We start from the raw sequence: 19,250 nt of genomic DNA, 5'->3' as shown, positions 1-19,250 counted from the left end.
AGTTGTAGCCTATTTGAATGGAAGTTGGCTGATACTGAAAAAGTGGTAGGGCCAAACAAGAGAAAAGCAGAATGAAGAATTATGGCTTGTTTTGTTTTCCTTTGTTGCTAACATCAGCAGTTGTTTTCCTTGCAAAACAACAAGCTGACACTCTGACCCAATACCTGATTTGCCTTCTGTAGTGAAATGGTGGAAGATTCCACAATTCATGCAGGTACTTTTCAGTAGTTATTTGGCCTATTACCCTCAAGAAAGATATAATTTCATGCTGTCATTTTTCACATTCATTTGGCCACCTTGTTTCAGTGCTGTACATGTCTCCTGTAGACCTGGTACAGCTGCTGTTGTATGCCCCAATACTTGTTTTAACCTTTTAAAATTCACTTCAAAATAAATTGAGCTATTTCATGTACCTTTTGATTCATCTCAAAGCTCTGAATGACAGCATGAAATTATATCTTTCTTGAGGGTAATAGGCCAAATAACTACTGAAAAGTACCCGCATGAATTGTGGAATCTTCCACCATTATTTACTTTTAATTCATTTGTAGTAGGCACAATATGGTGAGCCATTGGATGTGATAGTATCCAGTGTGTGGACTGACAGTGCATTAGCACCATGCTCAAAAGTGTAGTACTATATTGGGTCCGACAATTAGATATATATTGCACCCCACAAGTTCCTTCTGTGTTATCTGTTTTATGCTCCAAGTAAAAATGAACGTGATAGTTATTTGGCTTCAGAATATTATTTCTGATGCAGTGTGCTGTGCGCATCACCAAAAGTTAATAGACACGTTGCTGAACTGTGGCATTGACAGTAAAGATGTGAGATTTATCCAGATCTTGGGACCAAATAGCAAGCATCAGGCTAGAAGATGGATAATCAGACATATTTCAAGCGAAGAGAGGAGTATGACAAGGCTGTGTACTGTCTTCAGCATTATTCAATCTATACACAGAACAAATATTCAGAGATTTAGATGTATTCCAGGGGTAAAAATTGAGGGTAAGAACATAACAAGCTTGCGGAACGCTGATGACACAGTGCTACTAGCAGATTCGGAAGAGGCCCTACAAGATATCGTAGATCAAGTAAAATCTAGAACCTTAGAACATGGATTGAGTATGAACACTCAAAAAAACATAAAAAATGGCAGTTGGAAGGAATACGTTAGTAGAAACTAGAGTGGTGGATGGTGTCACACTGGAACAAGTAGATAAGTTTGTCTATTTAGGACAAACGATAATAGAAGATGGCAGATGTGATGCAGAAATTAGAAGAAGGCTAGAGATAACCAGAAGTAATTTTGTAAAGATGAAGGATGTGTTAATAACAAGAAAACTCAAGCTTTTAGAAGGAAAAAAACTCAAGGTACTACTTTCTATCCGCTTTCCTGTAAGCCTCAGAAACCTGGATAGTGAATAAAGTTCTGTGGAAGAAAATAGATGCCTTTGAAATGTGGATGCTAAGATGTATGCTAAAAAAAACCCATAAGACAAACAAAGAGGTGCTTGAAATTGCAAAGAATAAAAACACTCTTTAAAAAGTGACATTCAGGAAAGAAACGTCAGTATTTTGGCCGTTTGATCAGAGCTGAAAAGCTAAAGAGATCTCTTCTAGAGGGATAAGTGGAGGGCAGCAGAAAGAGGGGTCAACCTAGGCATAGTTGGATGACGGATGTCACAGAGCGGTTACAGATTATTTTGTGGATGTGTGAGGATGGTGCAAGACAGACAAGTGAGGCGTACCATGACAGGAGTAGCTTCAAGCAGCAGTGTGCTGTGACATGACTTTTTTTGGAATGTACCAAGATCTTTTAAGTAGTCTTGAGTGACACAGTTTTTATTGTCTGTATAGATTTTGTTACAGAGGCTCATTTTTATTGGTTAATATGGGTCTCGCGTTTTTGTGTTATATGGAGGGCATTGTAGTTGCTAAGGAAAAGTTTGTTTACTGCACAGTTTTCGGCATTGTGCCAATTAAATAGAAATAGTTTGTTTTAACATGGCTGCATCTGGGCTAAAGCACATCAGTAAAATGCTAAGGTAAGTTATTCCGTGGGATGAACAATATAGGTAGTTATTTTATTCCTTTCCTCAGCTGCTCCTTCGTTCTTGATATCTTATTTAATCATTTTTAAACATCTTTTCACCTTCCTCGCCCACAAAGTTATTTTGCAGGATTGTAATGTAAAGGAATTGCAAACTTGGGAGTCAAAATAATAATCGAGTTGTGTAAGCAATGTACTGCATTGATCTCTGTGCATTCTATTTGCAGCGCCCTCCTGACTGAGCTCAACCAACGCCATTGACTCAAGATCAAACTTGGTGTCTTCCTGTTCTTTATGACTCAGTAATCTAGGAAGCCCAATTACCTACATCAGATTTGCTTAACACGGGACTGGGATTGCTAACTGTGTGGACATTCATTGAATTGTTAAAATGTCTATATTTTTCTGTTGACTAGGGTTGTTATGAATGGAGATATTTATTAGTTTACAATGATGCAAGTATTGCAAGTTGCACTGTACAATCTTTATATTTTGAAATCCGTGCAGTGGGGAGAAGAATTGTTTCGGTGGCCTAGATCACACTTTTGTTTCTGAAGTCTTTGACTTATTAACTTTTTTTGTTCTTTCTGCAGGCCCTGAAGGGGGAGCTGCTGCCTCTGGTTATGCATCTGGCATTGCTGCTGGCAGCACTGGTGGAAGCAGCAAAACCACAGCAAAGAATTTATCTTCTATCTCTGGAGAAAAGGAGGAAGGAAACAAGAAAAAAGTCCGTAGACAGTGGGAATCCTGGAGTACAGAGGATAAAAACTCATTTTTTGAAGGCCTGTATGAGGTACAAGTAGTTTCCAGGGTTAAAATTGCTGTATGTTAATTTGATGTCTGATATATTGGTGCTAAGAGGAAATGCATGGTTCTCTAATACATAGATTTAAAATATGATTAACAGTTAAACTCAGCTATGATAAAAACAGAAAGTGCTGGAAAAACTCAGCAGGCCTGACAGCGTCTGTGCAGAGAAACAGAGTTAACATTTTGAGTCAGTATGACTCTTCTTCATACAGACTCGAAACGTTAACTCTGTTTCCCTCTCCTCAGATGCCGTCAGACCTGCTGAGTTTTTCCAGCATTTTCTGTTATTAATTCAAATTTCCAGCATCCGTGGTATTTCGCTTTTTCTTAGTTAAACTTAGCTATTGCTTTGAGTTACAAGATGTTCTAATAGGATAAATGCTTAAATTTCAGTGCCTTCCCACAGCATCATTGCTCTACCTCCCCACCCCATCAACAACCCCTTATAATAAATGTACCCCATAACAGCGACTGTAAAAAAAAAGGTTACAGGCTGACACACCAACAGTGCTGTAGCCCATTGGTTCGAGATGTCAGCAAGTTGTGTGTCTTGTTTTACAAATTGTAGTTTTACAGGAATGCCAACTGATATGGAAAAACTTTTACCTGATTGTTGCAAGGCTTTATAAAGATCTGCCCTTTATTTGAATTTGCCCTGGAGAAAGTTGATGGCTATTCATGTAGTAATACTAGCTAGTGATCGCATTAATTCTCCATACAGAATGCTATATGTGATTATTAGGGGCTAAGTTCTTTTGTAATTGGTTTCAAGCTGCTTGAAAGAAGTGCAAGAAGTACATTACAATAACAAATTAATTAAAAATATTCTATAAGTCTCTCACTTTCATGACATTCCACCATGTTATTCTTTCCTAATCCGCAGCCAAAGCTAATAAGTTATATGTATGTGCAGTTAACAATTAAGTGGAGCGTAAGTCAGAGTTTTCGAAGTTTATCCATTTCCATCTAACTACTAAAATATATTTTCTGAGAGGTTACAACGTGTATTAATATTTTCCATCTTAACTTTTGTTGATCCATCTACCGCCACTGCTTTTGTTTTGTGGTCTCCTTTAATGGCATCACTCAAGGAAGGCCAGTTTCTGCTTTTCGTTCTGTCCCTACACAATCAGCTCCAACAAACCCCAAGGTTTCATCCTTGACTTTCACTATTCCTTAATCATATGCTACCTCAGAGGCATCATTCACAAGCATGGAGGAAGCTTTTGTATGCATGCTGACAACACATGCCTCTGCCAATCCCCTGTTCTCCAAGACAATCATCATGCCATCTAACTACCTGTCTGATATTGCATTTTGAGTGAACTAGCACTTTCTTCAACTCAACGTTAACAAGATTGAAGCCATCTGATTCATCTCCCAAGGAAGCTCTGTTCCTCAGGGACCATTGATTTCAGGGCGCTTGCGCAAACTGAATGCTAAAAAGCTCATTTTGTTTCACTCAAATATTTCTATTTATTTGCACAGTAGTATTAACATGCTTCTTATTTATTTTGTAGCATGGGAAGGATTTTGAAGCAATACAGAATAACATAGCTCTAAAGTACAAGAAGAAAGGGAAGCCAGCAAGTATGGTGAAAAATAAGGAGCAGGTTCGGCACTTCTACTACCGTACTTGGCACAAGATCTCCAAAGACATCGATTTCACTAATGGTGAATACAGAATTCCAGAAAAATTATTGCATTCTTGCTCTGCTGTTTACTGTTTATGTTTATCTCATGATGTTCATTTGGATACTTGTCCTCTTTCAGCTTGGTTTGCTGCATATGTGGCACAAAATTTAATTATTTACTATGCAATACCATAGTTAATGTTCAATTACATTTATTGAGAATGGGAAATTCCTTATTTTTTTCATCCAGAAGAACCAGGTATGACTGCAATTGTGGACCGACATTTTTCACTATGTTGATATCTTATATATTCTTGTCAGTATCTTTAAAAGAAGTGTTGGTGATCAAACTGCCCTAATGGCACACTCAAAACCTATTTTTTGTATTTTATAAAAAGCCACATTGCTCTAATCAGGCATTTGAGCTATGAGTCAATTTTTCCAATTGACCTGATTTATACTTTACAAGATAAGTTATGCCCAGTCACCAAAATTTAGTGAAGAGAAACAGTGGTGTAAGGATAAGTATTTGAATTGTAATTACCTGTAAAGAAAGTAGTTTTTCTTCTGGCTGAAATCACTTAAATAAGGCAAGTTGCAGTGATCCTTATACCTGCAATTGACCTCATTCTGTCCGACATGGGCAAACTTGACTGACAAAAATAGACCTGTAATCATCCATACCAGTAGTACAAATTAATTTTTCTGTGATAGCCCTGAATAATCTAGTTAACTCCAAGGTGGCCGAGTGCACAGGGCAAAGTGATTTCTGGATGTGGTGAAATTTATTAAAACTCAGTCTGAAGAATTCGGGCTGTTGGGATAACATTTTCATTCTGGAAATTATGACTTGGGATAGTTATTAAATGTTCATGATTTTCTATGATTTGTTTCTCCAGCAGTCTAGTCATCCTGCGTGTTATCCCTTCAGTGGTTGGAAGGTATTTACGATTGACTGACTGCTATTTTATTTCATTTTCTCAGTGGGGTGTAAAACGTGCTGCTGGTTAAATATTACCCATTTTGCTCTAACACAGAATTTCACCTCTAGGGTTCTTATAACTAGTTCTTCGGCACTGGATGTGGTTTTTATTGTTTCAGGAAAGCAAAATAACAGACCAATCGGGCTTATAACTTAGCAAACATTGACAAAATTCAAACATTTAAAATAAAAGCACAGGTCCGAAATAAATTTAAATGAATAGCCTGCCCATATCCTTCTAAGTTAACTAGGATATGACAAATGCTGAAACGGTTTCTTTTTTTAAACAGTAGGTAGATTAAATAGGTGTGATTTAATCAATTTGTCTTTATTCTTTTAGTTATTGTCTGTTTTGGGTATTGGTTGTTCTCAAATACCCTATCTCGGTAGTCTTTCTTAACGTGCAAGCCTGGACAGAGTGGTAATGGGCTACAATCTCAGAAGCAATTAAATCTGACCTCATTCTTCTCCTCAGTGTAACTTCTAGCAGAGATCTGTGGATAGTGACCAAGAATGGCAAATCCTAGTTGATTTTCTTCTTCCAGGAATAGGAGTGAAGAGGTTGACCTTGCTGGTAAACTGGTTGAGATCAGCAATTCCAGCATAGGTTTGGAATCAAACCTGGGGTCTTCTGGTCCATATTGCGCAGCAACCTGCTGTTTTTACCAACTAAGCCATTGGTTGAAATAAAAACAGAAAATACTGGAAGTACTCAGCTGGTCTGGCAGCATACGCGGAGAGAGAAACAGAGTTAATGTTTCAGGTCGATGACCTTTCATCAGAACTGGCTGATTCTGATGAAATGTCATTGTCCAGAAACTTGAATTCTTCCTCTCTCCCCAGATGCTACCAGGCTTGCTGAGTATTTCAAGCATTTTCTGTTGTTGTTCCAGATTTCCAGAGAACACTGACAATCCATTGAAAAAAATTATGAACTGTATTTTTGTTGTAGTGTTCTCCCGAGGACTGAAGAAATCATCCCAGGAGCTATATGGGCTAATATGTTATGGAGAACTACGCAAAAAAATTGGTGGATGTGAGTATTTTGATGGGATTTGGTGAGAAGGAAGCCTGTTGTAATTGGAATTAGTCCTTTGGTTTCCAGTTTCTGCTTTGTGGACATTGTAAGCAACTGTTGATAGCCTTAATTTTGTTTCTTAATAATTAATAATTGCCATTATATTGGCTTCTATGAACCCCATCACTAAAGCCCCTGTTTTGCTGGATGAAAATTGTAGTGTTTTTGTTTGTATGGTTTCTGAATTCCAATTTACCTGACATGTAAATACCTCATATATTACGTCAGTTTAGCCTTTGAATACTTTTAACACTTCTTGGAGCATGTCTTAAGTAGCTACCTTCACCATGAATAAATGCATTGTGTTAATTGGGCTATCAATTGATAACATTTATTCCATGTGTTGCTTCATATGGTGGATACTTGAAAATATTTTCATGTTTAGGCTACATTGTCAGGTGTCATTTTTTTTATGGGGATGTTAAACTGAGGCCTCATCTGCCTGCGTGGATGGGTGTAAAGGATCCAGTGAGACGATTTGAAGAAAAGGGAATTCTCGTCAAGTCCTCCTTGTACTACCACCACCAAAAGCAGACTAACTAGTCATGCATCTCATTTACTTTTTATGGGACCTTGTTACATTTAATTGGCCATCAAATACATCTAAATAAGGAACTTTTCGAGAGTAAGCAACTTTTTTTTCTAGATTAGGTGGCTCACAGAGAAAACTATCAATGCAGATTTGATGGCTCAAATGGCCCTTTTCTGTGCTACAGTTTTGGGGCCCCTTGGAACCAGGTGGTTTAATGGAAAATTGTGAGTGCATTGCTCATATTACTCCCATTAATGTTGATGGGATGGAATAATGCAAGCAAAATGCCCATGGTTTTCTGGTAAGCTACTTGTTTAATGTGAAGTACATTACCTTGAAAAGTTCCACCTTCTGTTATATTCCATTCCATGAATTAGAAGCGCTGAATCTGAACAAGATTGTATTTGAGTTAGATGTACTGATGTGTATCAAGACATATGGTTGTTCGGTTTTAATTATTTAAAAATTTCTCCTCGTGTTACTAGACACCAGCTCATCTATCTCTTCTGATAAATGCTTAGTGAATCTATTCAGGTGGGTTTTACAGTAAAGACATTCTGAAGAAGGACAGAATAGCCTGGAGCAAGCAATTATTCTAAAAATAGAGATTTCATACTAATTTAATGCTTTGCTAATGCATTTATTTCATAGGCATGGATGACAAAAATGCAGCTAAACTCAATGAATTAATTCAAGCTGGGTAAGTGACCTTCATATTTTATATAAAAACAGAAAATGCTGGAAAAGCTCAGCAGGTCTGGCATCATCTGTGGGGAGAGAAATAGAGTTAATGTTTCGAGTCTGTACCTAGAACCATCGGACAATGATTTAGTGTAACTGACCATCATGTGTGTCCTTAGACTGAAAATCAACATTCTTTTCAAAATTTATAAGTACTATATGGCAATCTGATATAAATTGATGGTTTGAATTTAGAGCCTTATTTTGCTGGCTTAATATGGTTATGAGAACATGTCACAGTCTCTAATGATAACAGAGGAATATACAGCAACCCCACCAAAATATGTTAGAATGCTGAATCCTATTAAGTATGCTCACTGTACATTCACTTTACTTTCGAGTCAGTGATTTTCCTGCCTAATTAACCACCGTAACTTTTTGAAAAAATGACCTTTTCAAGATAATGGGAAAGCCTTGTGACATAATGCACCTAGACTTCCAAAAATTCTTTAATAAAATTCCACCTTAAATGCATTTACATAAGCTTAATATAATTGGTAAAGTTTGGAGGTGGTTAAAGAATTCAATAAAAGAGAGGCCACAATAGGTCATCATTATGGGAGTGATGTTGTGCTGGATAGATGGATTGCTCTAGAAACTGATGCAGAAGCTTCTTCCTTCTGATCGGCCTAGGTGACCTGACTTCAGAACACAAATTAAGTTGGTCAAACTACTGGGTTGTGTGGGGAGCAGTAGAAAAATTGATGAAGCATCTGAAAAATTATAGAAAGATCTAGACAATATTTGTAAGTGGACGGAACTATGGCCAGTGAGAGTTATTACAGTTAAGTGCAATAATAAGTGGGTTGTAAGGAAACTGGGGCATGTAGTTAATGGTATTGAATTAAGTTAGAGACTGAAAGATATGGGGGTGATAGCAAGCTCAACAGTTTTATTTTCTTTTTACAGATGATGACTTACTTATTCCTAGAATTTTTAATTTTTATTTCAGATTTCCTGTTATTTCCTTTTTTATTTTACTGACCATGTACAATGATTTCTTGATTTCAATTAACATAGCAATGTAATATTGTCAAATTAGGGTCTAAGCCTGAGGCCATCGTGCTGAAGCTGTATATTGCTTTGTTCAGGCACACCTTGAATATTGCTTCACTGGCCATCAAGGCAAAAGGAGCTTTCCAAGCCTTGGAATTGGTGTAGAATATGACCACAAGATGAATTTCTCAAATCTGAGGGCAGAGTTATGAGGAAGGATTACAAAAATGTGCCTTGAAAGCAAAGGAATGAGAGAGGATTTTACAAAGGTGTACAATATAGGAGGTGGACTTGAAAAGGTTAATCCTAAACATAATTTCAAATACAACTGCAACTGCGGGATAAGGAGACATAATAAAAACTTGTAAAAGGCAAGTTCAGGATTGTTGTCAGAAAACACACCTTTGTGCAGAATTACTAATATTTGGAGTGGTCTTACAGGAAGAAGGCAAAACCACACTTCGTTCAAAAGACATTTGGATGCATTTATGGAGAGATTGTAAAGTTGTGTTAGCTAGATGGGTACAGATGGTCTTCCTCTACTTGTAATAATGTTCTGTGCTGTGGTCCTTGCTAGATTTTGTGATCTGGCCAAACTAACTGCTTTGAAGACTTGCTAATGCAAGATATCTCCAGTTTAGAAAAGTAGGAGCACATGGCGAAAGCTCTTTGCCATAGTGACTTCAGATGGGTAGCCAGATCTTTACTGGAGTTAGATGCAGAGAACAGTTGTTTCATAATTTGTCAGGTGAACGCTAAGGTTGTAGGATGATCTTGTCTTTCTTCTCCATTAAAAGTAATTATGATTTTTGTGATGTCAGGGCCACCACGGTGCGATACAAAGGCCGCAATTTGCGTATAAAGACACCGATGTGCCGGGCTTTGAAAAAAATCTGCGATCCTGAGGGTAAGTTCTATGAAGTGATGTTTGAAATCGAGTAAAATTAAATTCCTGAGGAACTGTTTTAAGAAGATATCACCAACAACCAACGGGTATAAGGAAGGGTATATAAAGGGAAGGTTTGTGACTGCATCTAGTGGCTTACAGTTGGAACAAATAAGTTTTCAAATCTGATGAAGAGCTGGAGGGATCCAATGAGCGAATATAAAACTGGTAATTTCTCAGATTCCCTGACTAGGTTTTCAAATTTTATCTCAAGGGGATTTCCAACTGATTATGAAACAGTAAATATGGCGTAACAACTTCCTGCTATTGCTTTCTCATTCTCAATCTGTATTGATATCCTGAGATCAACTCTGTCAGGTAACCATTCTCAAATCTATTAATCAAGGCAATATATATACTGTACCCCCTCCTTGCAAATATGAAAGTGGTTTTTTTTCTTGAAACTATGCTAATGTAGACAAAAAAAATCCTTTACATTGGAAGGTATTCCTTGATAGTAATATTTCATGCTGTGCCTTTGCAGTTCCTGCATACTTGAACTGAGATGGTGGATACCAGTTCATATGTTGCAAGGTTTTTATTGACAAGACCAGCCTGAATGGTTCATTGATGGAATTTAGAGGAGTTTTCAGTGGGGTAGGGATTCTTTGCTGTCTGCCAGAAGCAACCCTGCAAACCAACACCCTAATGAGTAGGGTGGCCACAAGTAACTAAGCAGCAGGAAGCTTACCAGTGCCCTGTGTTGGTAAGCTGCTTGGTTTTTTGCTGGTCGAACGTTATTAGCATGCCTGGCTTTGATTTTTGCCCACCTCTCAGTTCTTTGGACCGAGACAAGTGGGATGTGCCCTTAATCACACAAATATTATGCTTTGTATTACAATAAAAATACCATACATATAGATTTTTCACTGGTTTGGTTGGAAACAATTGAACATGGAATGGATTTTTGTACGTGCCAGAAACTTTGATGGCTAAAAAAGCCTGAACCATGACCTGAAAATCCAGAAGTGAGGATTTAAATTAGAATTGTATACACAATATTCATTTCCGTGTATCATGTTTGTTTGCATTGTAATTTCCTGTGTTCACATTTGTAATGAAAACTTGTCATTTTATTCTGCAAGTGGAGGCATTGTACCTCCACCATTGGCAGGAGGTATAATTACAGCATGGCAAGTTTATATAGGCAGTTTATTACACAATGGTCATATAAGAATATTGACAGAATGACTGAATTACATTTATGCGTACTGATTAAATTACCTTATGCCCATGAACCCCTTTTCACCTGAATACGACACTTGGTCTTAAATCTCTGTGTGCCACACCACAAACGGCCTATTAGTGTTTGTATGTATATTTGCTTCTCTATCCATAATATAGCAAAACTCTTGCCTCTGTGTTCACCTCTTGGCTGTGCCATTTGACTTCTTGTTGTCTAGTTTTTGTCACACTTTTTTTCTGTTAACTTAAACCATTACAAATTCATGCATCTGAATTTAGTATTGGCTTGGCTTGTATAAAGTCAGCCTTCTAGTTTATGCAAAAATGGTCACATATAACTAGCGTTTCACATGGTAAGCTGGAGAATGCTGTCACTCTCTTAACCTGTCTGCCTTTTGGTGATTTTCTTTGTCTTGCTTATGCATCTGCCCCTCTCTCTTCTCTTCTTTCCTTTCTGCTCTTCTATTACTCTCATTCCTCTTTGCTGCTCTCTTTTTCTTCTTTCCCTTTTGACAACAGGTGTTGGATGACAAAAGAAACTACCAAGGCTGCAGTCTGAATTTGAGGTGGGGTTATGAGGAAAATATAGCCCTCAGCAACTCTCCTCATATCCTATATCTTTTTTAAAATTCTTTTGTGGGATGTGGGTGTCAGTGGCTTAAGAGTCAACCACTATTGCTGTGGGTCTGGAGTCACATGTAGGCCAGATTTTCTTCTCTGAAGAGCGTTAGTGAACCAGATGGGTTTTTATGACAATCGGCAGTGGTTTCGTGGTCATCTTTAGACCTTTAATTCCAGATTTTTATTGAATTCAAATTCTACCATTTGCCATGGTGGGATTTGAACCCCGGTCCCCAGAGCATTACCCTGGGTCTCTGGATTAACAGTCCAATGACAATACCACTACACCACTGCCTCCCCTCATTATTATCCCACTTTTATTTCCTGCTAACCCCTCACTCCCATCAGTTCCTTTACCTCGTCCTCTTCAAATTATGTGCTTAACTTTGTAACTTCCCCTCCTTTTTGTTTTGCTATCCCTCATCTCACCCATCTTCCCCAGAACCCACCTGACTCCACCAGCTCTTTTCCTGTGAGTGAATGGCTAGAAGACAGAGGCTCCCTCACGTTCAACATGTTGTCTCTTCCTTTTCTCCTGCTATCTCCTCCTAAACTATCTTTTGACTGTCTTTTTTAACATTCTTAGGGATTAGTGATGAAGAAGACCAAAAACCCGTCCGACTTCCTCTCAAAGTGCTACTTGAACTGCTGCCACGCAGTAACTACACCTGGGCAAGAGTTCAGAGTTTGGCACAGAATCCTCGACTAAGGTAGAGGCTGAATATCCAATCTGTTTATCTATGATAGATTCACTCCTTTGTTTTGCTGATAATCAGATAGAGAGCTTAGTGTGTTGTGTTGTCTTTTTGTAGCACAACTTGAGTCTTCAGTTTCTGAATGTCAAACTTTTACATAATTAAACGAAAGTCCTGTGTAAGTTATACACTCCAGCATTTCATTAACATTTAGCAGAGGAGTATTTGAGAGTAATGTTAACAAATGTGTCACTTGGAGGGGAACTGATTTTTAGTTAGTAGCTATTTTTAACAAGCTACTTGAGACAAAGCATACTTAATGGTGGTATAGACTGTAAACAGTTTACACATGAATTACCACAAAAAAAATCAACAGCAAAGAAAATATTAAAACTATGGGGCACTTATCAGACTTGCTAACATCACCGAAAGTTCAATTTAGTTGAATTGTATCAATCACCCTAGAGTATTCCTTTATCAGTGACCAATGGTAAACTTGATTTTACTTGTATTCTCCTCATCTGTCCATCCCCTATACCCATAGATAAATAAAGTGGGCAGGCCTCCAATTGTCAGCCAGTCGATCTGCTTTGGAATGCTCAACCCCCAATTCCATGACTCCCTGTGTTATTGGCAGATCAAGAACTCTCCATGTGTATAGAATGTTGGATGTAAATTCACATTCATCTACTTTATGAAACAATACGTTGGAACTTTTGTATGCTTTGTAATTTCATATTTAAGAGTTTTGAAGATAATTCTGAAATTTCCCTCTTGGGAGCTATCAATTGCATTTGTATGTTGAATGACAGCATGCTGCGTTTTTAGTCCTTTACTTTAAACTGAGTTACAATATGCAGTGTGATACTGTTATTAGCAAATCATTCTTTGATGGACCAGGTTTTATTTCCTTGCAGGATGATGGTGGAGCTGCACCGGAAAGTTTCTAGTCTCATTGAATTCCTCAAAAATAAATGGGCTTTACAGGAATTCAGAATTGTATCCTTTTTCAACCAATAGCAAACAAAGAAATCCTTGGCTGATTTATCAACAAATACCAGATGGCCAGTCAGTGAAGCAATCATACTGCTGCTTGATGTCTTTGGTAAGAGGTCCAAGCAATTTAAATGGTAGGGCCTCAATTGCTTCTGATTGCCAAGCTGGAAGAACTGAACCAGTGCCCACAGCCGCTCAATCATCCGGGGCAGGAGCAACGCATAGACGGCCCTGGAGCCAACCTTAAAGTGGGGAAGTGGCAAAGAGTATGGAGGAACCAGCAGTGGGTGGGAAGATTTTTTGGGGGGTTAGAAGGAACCCTCACATTCTTCCTGTTCACAAAATGCCTTACTGTTGCTGCTTTAGGAAGTGGCCTGCAGGAATCCCTTTAAAAATCGCTGGTATCACAGACACAATGCGTCTGCATTCTAACTGCCCGTAATCGGTATGTTTTGTGTGGAAAGAGGTGTGTCTTTCCTTACCCTTAGAGTGTGTATTCCAATTAAGTAATTCAGCAGCAAGCTGTTATGAGTTTAAACTAAAGTTATTTATTCTCTCACACTCCCCGAATAAACAAAGTTATATACTCAGTCTCACGCACATGCACACCCTCACCCATGCACACACACAAACACACACATGTGCATGTATACACATGCTTGTGCGCAGAGACAGACAGGCACACAGACACAAATTAAATACAGATAAAGTTAGTTCACTTTTACAGATTACAGTTCATTCAGTTTCTGATTTATGATTTCCGGTCTCTCATATAGCAGGCCTGTGGTCTCCTGAATGGATTCAATAATTTAAAGTTAAAACGAAAGATTCACAGCAGGTTGCGAGGTTTATTGTAGTCAGATATTGAGGAGGTCGGTTCTCAGGTGAACCTTGAAACTGGAGCAGGTTAAGCGCTTTGGCTGCTTGATAATTTGCAGCTCGTTTCAAAGTCTGGTCCTCAGACTGGCTGATGATTGACGGCTCTGCTGGATCCTGGGGTAGTAATGGTGCAGTCCCGGAAACCAATTTCAATCACATGACCACTAGATTAACACTTCCGAGGGCCACCCAATCTAATTTGGATGGGGGAGGCCATTGTGATAGAATGGGAAGTTGATAGTGGCCATTGAGTTTCGATCCTCTCTTTTGTCCAGATGAAACATGGAGACAGGCAGTCTGGAAATTCCATACTCTTTGGGCATTGGCCTATCCTTAAGCAATGAATGTGTGAAATTCACAAATGGCTTTGAGGTGCCATCACCTATGTCCATATTTAATTAGGTATTCACAGGAGACTTGATACCGCCTGTAGTCCGAATGCCAAAAGTCACATTATTTGCTGTAGCCCTCTTAACAGCTTGTTTGTGTCCAATTTTTAAAAGTATTGACTGAGAGTTCTTAATGACATGCCTGTACTGGACATGACACTGGTTAGGCTACTTTACATGTAGTACCAGTGGACGAACTATACTCTGCTCACTGGTACCTGGGGGGGAAAATGTCATTGGACATTATCTGCGTGCCTTAATGAGGGGTCTACCCATTTGCAGGACAGCTATGGGAAGAGGAGGGAGGAAATTCACATCATAGTTTTCAGAGTCTTGCTGCCCTATTTGCGCACCCCCCCCCCCCCCCCCGTGTGCAACAGTGAAAGTCAGCCCCTAATACTTGGATATACTTTTCTCTTTTGTTCCTCTACTTTTATTTGTCTCTCCACTGTAGCTTGCCCTCCTGTATAACTTGTGCTATTCTGTTGAAGGCAGATGGAGACCTTTGCCACAGTCTTTGCCAGTGCCATAAAATATATATTAATGCATGATTCTGTGAGTTGCGCAAAACAATTTTTTTTTTAAATCCACCATTTTGTCTATAACTGCTTAAAAAAAGGTAGAATAGCTACCATGACTTAATATAAATAAATTTATTTTGTACATGTCTGAATGGCATTATAAATAAATAAAAATGTATACCCCTTACCCATGTCTGTTAATTGCAGCCTGCCTCAGTTTGAATGGCTACATTTCTAACCTTTACCACACCAGTTACCTGTTAGTGTTTAATGCGCATTAACTTCTGTAGGTTTGACCAAACTACATGCGGAAGGCATTAAACCCTCGTGCTGCAGCTTAGTTTGTTGTAATAAATGCCAGCTGTGACTCAGTGGTCACACTCTCACCTGAAACAGAAGGATGGTAGGCTCAAGGTTCAGTCCAAAGACTTGAACTGACACTGGTGCAGTCCTGAGAAAGTGTTGCACTGTAGGAGGTGCCATTAAACTGCAGGCCCTGCCTGCATTCTAAGATAGGTTAAAAAGATCCCAAGGTGTTATTGGAAAAGAAGCAGGGAACTTCTGGTGTCATAGCTAACGGCTAACCCTCAACCAATGCAGCTAAAACAGATTATTTGGAAATTTATCGCGTGGTTGGTTGGGTTCCTTGTGCGCAAAATTGGCTGCTGTGCTTCCCTACAATACAACAGTGAATACACTTCAAAAGCAAGTATGGGCTGTGAATAACTTCACAACATCCTGAGGTTATGAAAGGTGCACTGTGACTGCAACTTCTTTCTTTTCTTTTTCCTCTTTGCTTTCTTTTCCTCTTTCGCTACTAGCAGTAAGTCCGATACTGTCTGAAGGTAGTTAGAGCGCCACAATTAAACTAAGCTGACCTTAGATACTGTACACTAATTTTAATTCATGAAAGCAGGATTCTACAAATGTCTTGCCTCAAGTTTTGCCTTGACTTTGTTCTTCAGCGTAAATCATTAGAAGAACGCCAGCAGGACTCTGGAGATAATGAATCGAGGGTTGTGGGACTTGAAGAAAAGACAGAACTCCATCTCTATCCTGCAGAGAACTGTACCTTAACTGCACTGCCTGGAGTGGCAAAGGTGGTTCACTCAAAAGCCTGCTGTACAGTGCACTGGCAGGAAACAGGGAGGTGCAGACAGAACGTAAAGGACACTCATTTGCTCCCACCAGCACAAATCCTAGCTAGGGCCTCTATTACAAAGGATCCGACTGTTCCTGTCAACCAGGGAGCACAGGGCCCAATGAAGGGACATATTAAACAAATACGGGCCACAACAGACGGGAGAACTGGTAGCAAAATGACTGGGTTGTTGACTGGAGAAGGACCACAAAGCACTGAAGAGGGAATTCCTTCTTTGGAAGGTATCGCTGCTGAAGAGACAGCTGCCCACCAGGAGAGTCCAAAAGCAGAGGAGTTTTTTGATGTGGCACAACAAGAGTCAGGGGAAAATGGAGAAAATCTATTTAATTCCCCCAAAGCTAATTCCGATGTTTCCACTGAAGAATGCAATGGTAATGAAGCAGCTCTAATGGAGTCCCCGGAAGCAGCTACCACTGCTGAACTCTGTGTTTGTGGGGGGACTATGAACGCTGATGAGGCATCCCTCTTGGACCCATTCCCTCGTTACATGAAGTCTTGTCAGAACTTAGTAGTTCCAGAAAGGTGTATGTGTAAGGACAAATCCTCCGAAAAAGATGTTTCTGCTTCAGGCATAAATGGATTTTCTGTTGATCCCAGTGCTGTGCATTCGGGAAATGTAGAAATGCTGGAACTCAACACTGAACAACTTGCAGTTTCAGGGCCACAGTTGGCCAATGATATTACTTTAAAGTCATCCAGTTCAACTACATTAGATGATGGTGATAATAGGACCCTACCTTCTATTTGCACTCGTGAACAGTCAGTGTCATGTACCCAAGAGGTGTCTGATACTGACTGCCTTATGAGGCAGGCCTTGATAATTGCTTCGCCCCCTCAGGGACAACCTAATAGTGCCAGCATTGTTCCAAAGCCACCAAAAGAGGATACTACCCACTTTACCCAGCAGATGCAGGAGGATGGCTGGAGCCCGAGTACCTCTGAGAATCTGACGTTGGCTGAATTGTACCTCATGCTGGGGAAACCCAGCAAACTACAGCTTGAGTATGACTGGGTACAGACCCAGCGGAATAACGCAGAGGAGACTGAGAGAACAAGGGGTGCAAGTCAGAGGTTACTGAAGTGCTTGCTGCAAATTATCACCACTGAAGTGAATCCTAAACCTGTGAGTATACTGGATCGATGGGTGAGAATAACAGTGAGTTTCTGCTAAAATGGCTTAAACGCAAATGGTATTTTAAAGGCATGGAGAATAAAGAAACTTTTAATATCATTTTATATTTTGGTTTGTACTGTAAAAAAAAAACCCCCAGAAACTAAAGAATGTTAGAAGATAACTGTGGTCAGTACCTGTCTACAGACCAGTTTTACTCTTGTTTACTTTAAAGGGCAAGAAGTTTGTTTCTAAAATATTACCATTTACGGCACAGCACAGAAAAACATGCTGTCATTCCATTGCAGGTAGCACATGCTGCTGCAAAGCACTGGAGGGGCTTAAACTGGGCAGCTCTGATTGCAACGTGTCTGTTCATGATCACTTATATTCATGCATTCAACATCTCTGGACACCAGTCACAAGTCAACACTTAAGGCGACTACCATCTTGTGTCATTTTCTTGAAGCCCTTTCTTTTAGGGCAGATGATGGTGTAGGGGTAATGTCACTGGACTATTAATCTAGAGGCCCAGAGTTAATGCTCTGGGGACATAGGTTCAAATCCCACCATAATAACTGGTGGAATTTAAATCCAATTAATTAATCTGGAATATAAAGCCAGTCTCAGTAATGGTGACCATGATAACTACTGTATCATCGATTGTTGTAAAGACCCATTTGTTTACTACTGTTTACTAGACTTCAGGGAAGTATATCTGCTGTCCTTACCCAGTCTAGCCTAGTGTGACTCCAGGCCCACAACAATGTGCTTAACTCTTAACTGCCTTCTGAAATGGTCTAGCAAGCCACTTGGTTTAAGGGCAATTAGGGTTGGGCAACAAATCAGAAACTGAATCAACCAGCCATTTAAATACTGTGGCTACAAGAGCAGGTCAGAGGCTGGAAATTCTAGGATGGGTAACTCACATCCTGACTCCTGAAAGCCTGTCCACATCTACAAGGCACAAGTCAGGAATGTGATGGAATACTCTACACTTGCTTGGATGAGTGCAGCTCCATCAACACTCAAGAAGCTCGACTCCATCTAGGGAAAAGCAGCCCACTTGATTGGCACCCCATCCATCACCTCCAACATCCACTCTCTCCACCACCAACGCATAGTAGCAACTATGTGTACCGTCTGCAATATGCACTGCAGCAACTCACCAAGGCTCCTTAGACAGCACCTTCCAAACCTGTAATCTCTACCACTTAGAAGGACAAGGGCAACAGATTCATGGATTGCCACCACTTGCATGTTCCCCTCCAAGCCATACACCATTCTGACTTGGAACTATATTGCCATTCCTTCAGTGTTGCTGGGTCATAATCTTGGAACTCCTTCCCAAACAGCACTGTAGCTGTACCTACCCCACATAGACTGCGGTGGTTCAACAAGATGGCTCACCACCACCTTCTCAAGGACAATTAAGGATGGGCAATACAAATACTGGCCTAGCCAGTGATGCCTACATCCTATGAAAGAATAAAGAAAGATCAAAACTTATTAAAAAGCAAAGTAGAAGAAAACCAAAGGAATTGATTTATTGGTACGTACACATGATAGTTTAGTATTGTACTCAACGGTAGACTTCCCTCGTTCTTAAAATGGACAATACCAATTACTTCATTGCAGCTGACGACTTTATCCTTGTGAAAATATTTTCCCTGGTTATTTCCTGCACTTTGGAAATAAATTCAAAGTGTACAGAGGAAATTTGGGATCACTAATTGGTGTTTGAATAGAGTTTTTCCAAGTCTCTCAGCAGTTAAAAGGGTTGATTTGTAAGACATCATGACCCAAAGTTATATCACCAGGTCCCTGCATGATTTATCAGAGCAGAAATTATTGGGCTCCTCTGCCAGTAGAGAGCCTTGATAAATGGTCCAAATGGATGACAGCTTATAAAAAAGTT

At 39.5% G+C, this 19,250-nt stretch overlaps 1 protein-coding gene across 2 annotated transcripts in view; it reads left to right on the top strand.

The window, feature by feature from the left end:
- Nucleotides 1-19,250, top strand: part of cramp1 (cramped chromatin regulator 1) — a 52,150-nt gene that overhangs the window by 13,274 nt on the left and 19,626 nt on the right. For both annotated transcript variants that reach the window (XM_078559055.1, XM_078559056.1), the window contains exons 3-10: nt 2,648-2,847; nt 4,385-4,538; nt 6,433-6,516; nt 7,742-7,790; nt 9,649-9,734; nt 12,166-12,289; nt 13,192-13,273; nt 16,025-17,344. In XM_078559055.1, the coding sequence (XP_078415181.1) occupies nt 2,648-2,847; nt 4,385-4,538; nt 6,433-6,516; nt 7,742-7,790; nt 9,649-9,734; nt 12,166-12,289; nt 13,192-13,273; nt 16,025-17,344 (2,099 nt within the window). The remainder of the gene's footprint in view (nt 1-2,647; nt 2,848-4,384; nt 4,539-6,432; nt 6,517-7,741; nt 7,791-9,648; nt 9,735-12,165; nt 12,290-13,191; nt 13,274-16,024; nt 17,345-19,250) is intronic.

The sequence above is a fragment of the Cetorhinus maximus genome, chromosome 15 (assembly GCF_964194155.1).
Source record: "Cetorhinus maximus chromosome 15, sCetMax3.hap1.1, whole genome shotgun sequence".
In the NCBI taxonomy this organism is placed as follows: domain Eukaryota; kingdom Metazoa; phylum Chordata; class Chondrichthyes; order Lamniformes; family Cetorhinidae; genus Cetorhinus; species Cetorhinus maximus.
This window is presented reverse-complemented; position numbering and strand designations above follow the sequence as displayed.